Source organism: Rutidosis leptorrhynchoides, chromosome 5, assembly GCF_046630445.1.
Source record: "Rutidosis leptorrhynchoides isolate AG116_Rl617_1_P2 chromosome 5, CSIRO_AGI_Rlap_v1, whole genome shotgun sequence".
NCBI lineage: Eukaryota > Viridiplantae > Streptophyta > Magnoliopsida > Asterales > Asteraceae > Rutidosis > Rutidosis leptorrhynchoides.
The window spans coordinates 65,172,117-65,177,968 of record NC_092337.1 but is presented as its reverse complement, the minus strand read 5'-3'; the positions used below and the strand labels follow the sequence as shown (position 1 = coordinate 65,177,968).

The 5,852-nt window shown below is 30.7% G+C and overlaps 1 protein-coding gene across 1 annotated transcript; it reads left to right on the top strand.

Moving 5' to 3' along the window:
• The first annotated feature begins 2,586 nt into the window (after positions 1-2,586).
• On the top strand, positions 2,587-5,348 carry LOC139848702 (uncharacterized). Its single transcript, XM_071838408.1, has 3 exons — positions 2,587-2,846; positions 2,991-3,184; positions 5,248-5,348. The coding sequence occupies exons 1-3, from the start codon at positions 2,587-2,589 to the stop codon at positions 5,346-5,348; spliced, it is 555 nt and encodes a 184-aa protein (XP_071694509.1).
• Positions 5,349-5,852: the final 504 nt, after the last annotated feature.

The following is a 5,852-nucleotide window of genomic DNA, read 5'->3' as shown; positions in this document are numbered from 1 at the left end:
ATATCAAATTATCCAAAATGAAATCATAGGGTAATTACTCCACTAATCATTCATATCGGTGACGTTTCGTATGATACTACGATAAACGTTCGCCGTCAAAACAAAATATCTAGGATCGATCCATACACCTCCTATCAAAATACAAATAACAAAGAGCTCGTACCACCACCGGGTAATCAAAAGGAGACACCGTAGATATAACAAATACACCGCTACGGTCGATGCCACGTTACCGGTGTCATAATAACGCGCTCATGGGACCTCCATGAATAGGTTACTCTTAGGCACATTTTAAGAAAATGTTTTAACCGATTTATTAATTATAAATTTTGAAATATCCTTTAATGTGATTAATAGACTTTAAAATATATTTAAAAAGAATTAATGAAATGACTTAAATATTTTACGTTTGACCAAATACTTAAAATGTTTAAACGGGACTTAACGGGACATGTAAAGCCACATGGAATGAGGGACACTCGATACGAATCACCGTACCACTCACCGTACTCACACAAGTTCTTTACCGAAATGTTTACGACATTTTTCGGGGCTGTATCGAGGCACAACTTTGATACAATTTCCAAAGGCCAAAATATTATGATTTTCTCAATTAACAAACATAATTAGCAACCTCGTTAGTACATCCAAAATGAGGAAAACATAACACAATATATAGACTAACAAATATAACAAATTTCCAAATAAGCATGTCATACCAATAATTTTTATATACAATTCGAAACAAAGTTTTGAGAGGAAAGATTTACCGAAACAATCCTAAAACCACCTAGAATATCCGTACCTTATGTTGAATGACGAAATTCTAAGGACAACAAAAGGCCACCAAAGGAGGCGATAACCGAGCCAAATCTAATGAATACGCACGTATGAGTACAAAACGCATTCAAATAGGGAGTATGTAATATCCTTTATTTAATTAGTGTTACCATATGATTCTTATGTGTTTACTTCCATCTAATTAGTTCCATGAATTTTATATTAAAGATATAATTATGTACCATTTCTTATATAACTTCAATTCCTTAAGATAGCCGAGAAGAATTTGTGATATAGTGTCATGGTTCTAAGTTGTGGCCTTTTTACTTATTAACTCCAACATTAAAATGATAATAAGTATTTCACACATGGGTTTTTAAATACTCCGTTAAATTAATTTTATTATATATATATATATATATATATATATATATATATATATATATATATATATATATATATATGTATGTATGTATGTATGTATGTATGTATGTATGTATATATGTATATATACTAAATATACTAAATGAGATGGAATTTTGTGTCGTTTACGTATTTAACAATTGTCATCCTTTTAAATATGACACCGTTTGCATTTATAACTATATACAATATTTAAGCTAACCTAAAGTGATCATCAAGGTATTTAAGGCAATGGATGGGACGTTTAATTCCCAAAGCATGACGATCACGTGACGCTCTGTAAAATAACTATATATTTATTTATACTAACTAAATATACTAATTGCTAATATGTTTTTAACAGGTTCATAACTTTTTGTAATTTTGTAAGGACACCAATATTAATTGTATTCTATTTGTATAATGTTCAGTAAAAAAAATTACCTAATTGACTAGTTATAATCAGTGGGTATGATGTTTAGTTAATTATAACTTAATACTATATTTATATGTAAATGTTAATAGGTTATTACTAGTATGTGGTAACTCATATATGGGTTTATTATATACCATTTACATGCATCATTAATATATAATCGTACATGAATCATTTTTATATAATTGTACATGATTCCCACTTTAAACTTTAATCACATACAAGCCTAGTTACAAATGATATGACTATAGTTTCTTTTCCTTTTTCTTTGTGATCAATATTAAGAAAAGACATCAATTTCATACTCAAATTTTAACATCTCATCTTTATTATACTCAAAGTGATATGTAGTTAATCTAAATCAATCAACTAATTAAGAAAACCAATAAACAAATTTACATCAATAACATAGATTGTGATTAGTAGTTACATCTAAACATGTTCGTGTTAGAATCAAACTAGACCCGCAAATATTTTGTAACCTTCTTTGAGTGTCTCTATTCTTCCTATTAAAATTAGGATGGATTGTAGTAAGTAAAATGGTTATCAACTTGGGCAATATTTCATTTGGTTTGGTAAAGAGTTTACTAAGTTGATGATACTTGTAGAGATATAACTCAATGAGATATACCCCATTCTTTCTTTTTTAATGAATGTTAGCCACACGTATTCCATTCAACTGATACATTGCTTTTCCTCATTTAATATTGAATTAAACAATTTGGTTTTTGCATATTAGTACAAAGTTAGTGACAAGTTTGGTGATCTTAATTAATCTATAGCATGATCCAAAATCAAGCTAGTTTAGTATATGACAAAAGCAAGTTAGTTTAGGTTATTTTAATTTACCAATTAACTTATTGACCACTTATTACTTATGTATCCATCTTATTTATTTTAACTTGAGTTATTATAATTTGTAAGTAATAAACACTAGTTGTGAGTTTTTAATTTTATAGGATATTACAATGCATCGTGATCGAGAAGGTGAAATTTATGAACAGGAGGTAGCTATTGCAAATGCATATGATCCACTTCAAGTTCTCGATGCTTTCGATTTTTTAGAAGAAGAAGAAGTCGAAAACGAAGGTGTCTCTATACCAAAAGCTCCTAGAAGACATTTTCCACGAGATGGAGAAGGAAAAGCAAAACAAATCTACAACGATTATTTTTCAGACAACCCCACTTTCTCGCTTGATAAGTTCCGGAGACGCTATTGTATGAGCAAGTTTTTGTTTATCCGCATATGTTGAGGTATAATTAATTTTAATCAAGAACCTATTCCCAAATATATTACATTCTTTCAACTAAAACAAGATGCTACGGGTTTATATAGTTTTAATGTTTTTCAAAAATGTATGTCCGCTATAAGACAATTAGCGTACGGTGTTGCGCCCGATTTATTTGATGAATATTTACACATGGGTGAATCAACTGCTTATTTGTGTTTGGAAAACTTTTGCAAAAGTGTGTTACACTTATATTCGGACGAGTACATGAGAAGGCCAAATGCACACGATGTGCAACGTTTAATTTCAAAACATGAAGAAATACATGGTTTTTCAGGTATGCTAGAGAGCATCGATTGTATGCATTGGAGTTGGAGAAATTGTCTCGTTGCTTGGAAAGGGCATTTTACACGAGGTGATCATGGTTACTGATATTGCTCCAAAAGAACATATATTTAGTCGCAATATCATTCCAAAATGTAATGTTTTTAATTGTAATTTCCTTATTTTCAGTTGTAATTGTTTAAAATAAATAAGTGTGAAGACGAAAGACGAAGATCGCTCGAAAACGAAGATTTAAAGTCAAAAACGAAGATTTAAAAGGCGAAAACGTCCAAAATGCTCAAACGTACAAGTTACACTCCAAGTGGTTTAATTTATCGAAGAAAAACGTCTAAAGATTAACAAGAACGCAAGTCGCGGAATGCAAATTGCACGATATTAAATTGTATGAAAAGACGTTAGAGAAACCGGAACCAAGACATAAACCGGGCGTAAATGTACAAAACATCGGAGCCAAAATTACGAGTCAACTATGCACAAGAATATAATATAATATATATATATAATTATATAAAATTATATATATATTATATATATTTATTAAATATGTCGACAAGCTAGTGTACAAAAAATATGTGAGCTGGATCTGGCGGCCATGCGATCGCATGGGTTACTGTAGCAGGCCAAAATGCTATAAATACCAGGCCTGTGCTCGAGCTTCAAACTCACTCTTTTATATTTCCAAATTCAGTTTTTAATTTTTATTTTATGTAATTTAGTTTTAGGAGTAGGAGTAGGTTAATTTAGTGGTTACATTTCTACAAGTTTGGATAGCGTAACGTTTATTTTACAGGTTTTCAAGTCATAGTTCTGTCTGTGTAAAGCTACGCGATAAATACTCAATGTAAGTTATGTTCTCCTTTTTAAATTAATGTCTTGTAACTAAGTTATTATTATGCTTATTTAAATCGAAGTAATCATGATGTTGGGCTAAAATATTAAAGATTGGGTAATTGAGCTTTGTACCATAATTGGAGTTTGGACAAAAGAACGACACTTGTGGAAATTAGACTATGTGCTATTAATGGGCTTTATATTTGTTTAACTAAATGATAGTTTGTTAATTTAATATAAAGATTTACAATTGGACGTACCTATAAATAACCATATACACTCGATCGAACACGATGGGCGGGATATTTATAAGTACTGATAATCGTTCATTTAACCGGACACGGGAATGGATTAATATTCAATGAAATTATTAAAACAGGGATGAAATTATGTACAAGGACACTTGGCGTAATTGTTAACAAAGTATTAAAACCTTGGGTTACACGCAGTCGATATCCTGGTGTAATTATTAAACAAAGTATTAAGACCTTGTTACAGTTTAAGTCCCCAATTAGTTGGAATATTTGACTTCGGATATAAGGATAATTTGACGAGGACACTCGCACTTTATATTTATGACTGATGGACTGTTATGGACAAAAACCAGATGGACATATTGAATAATCCAGGACAAAGGACAATTAACCATGGTAATAAACTAAAATCAACACGTCAAACATCATGATTACGGAAGTTTAAATAAGCATAATATTTTTATTTCATATTTCATCGTACCTTTATTTACTGTCATTTTAATTACTTCAATTTACTTTATCGCAATTTAAATTCTGTCATTTATATTATCGTCATTTATCTTTACGCTTAAAATATAAAATCGACAAACCGGTCATTAAACGGTAAAAAACCCCCTTTTATAATAATATTACTATATATAATTATATATATTTTATTAAAATATAGTTGTAAAAAAATATAGTGTTAAACTCAGCTAGCTCCCTGTGGAACGAACCGGACTTACTAAAAACTACACTACTCTACGATTAGGTACACTGCCTATAAGTGTTGTAGCAAGATTTAGGTATATCCCATTCAATAAATAAATAAATAACTTGTGTAAAATTGTATCATATTTAATAGTATTTCGCAATTAAAATATAGTATATTTCGTACCCCTCTGCTTTAACATCAGTTACCCAACAATTATGTTGGTGGTTGTTGCCTCGTATGATACATGAATTTGGCATTCCTTTTTTGGTCCTGCAGGTTCAAACAACGACGTAAACGTTTTAAATCAATCAGATTTATTTAAAGATGTATTAAAAGATGAGTTACCTCCATGTAACTATACTGTTAATGGGTTGTAATTTACTAGAGGATATTATTTGGCGGATGAAATTTATCCGGAATGGTCAACTCTAGTTAAATCTTTTAAAAATACTTTAGATCCGTAGGCAAAGAAATTTAAAATTCCAAGAGTCAGCAAGAAAAGATATTGAACGAACTTTCAGTATACTTCAAGGTCGATTTGCAATTATTAAAAATTCGGCCCGACAATTCTATATAAGCAAAATTCAAATTATTATATATACTTGTGTGCTCTTACATAATATGATAACCGAAGACAATGGTCGTGCATTTTGTGGACTTGAAGAAGAATATCCGGCAGCGCGTCATCCCCGACAATTAAACATTCAAGAACGAGTTGAACTACATATGCAAATGGATAAAGAACTAAGAGATAAAAGCAGTCATCATTTTCTTCGAGATAATCTTATCGAACATATTTGGAGTCTTCCACCAAACTACCGCATTCGCTATGATCTGACCACCGGACCTTCAAACATTCCCGAACATGTCTCTGATGAGGA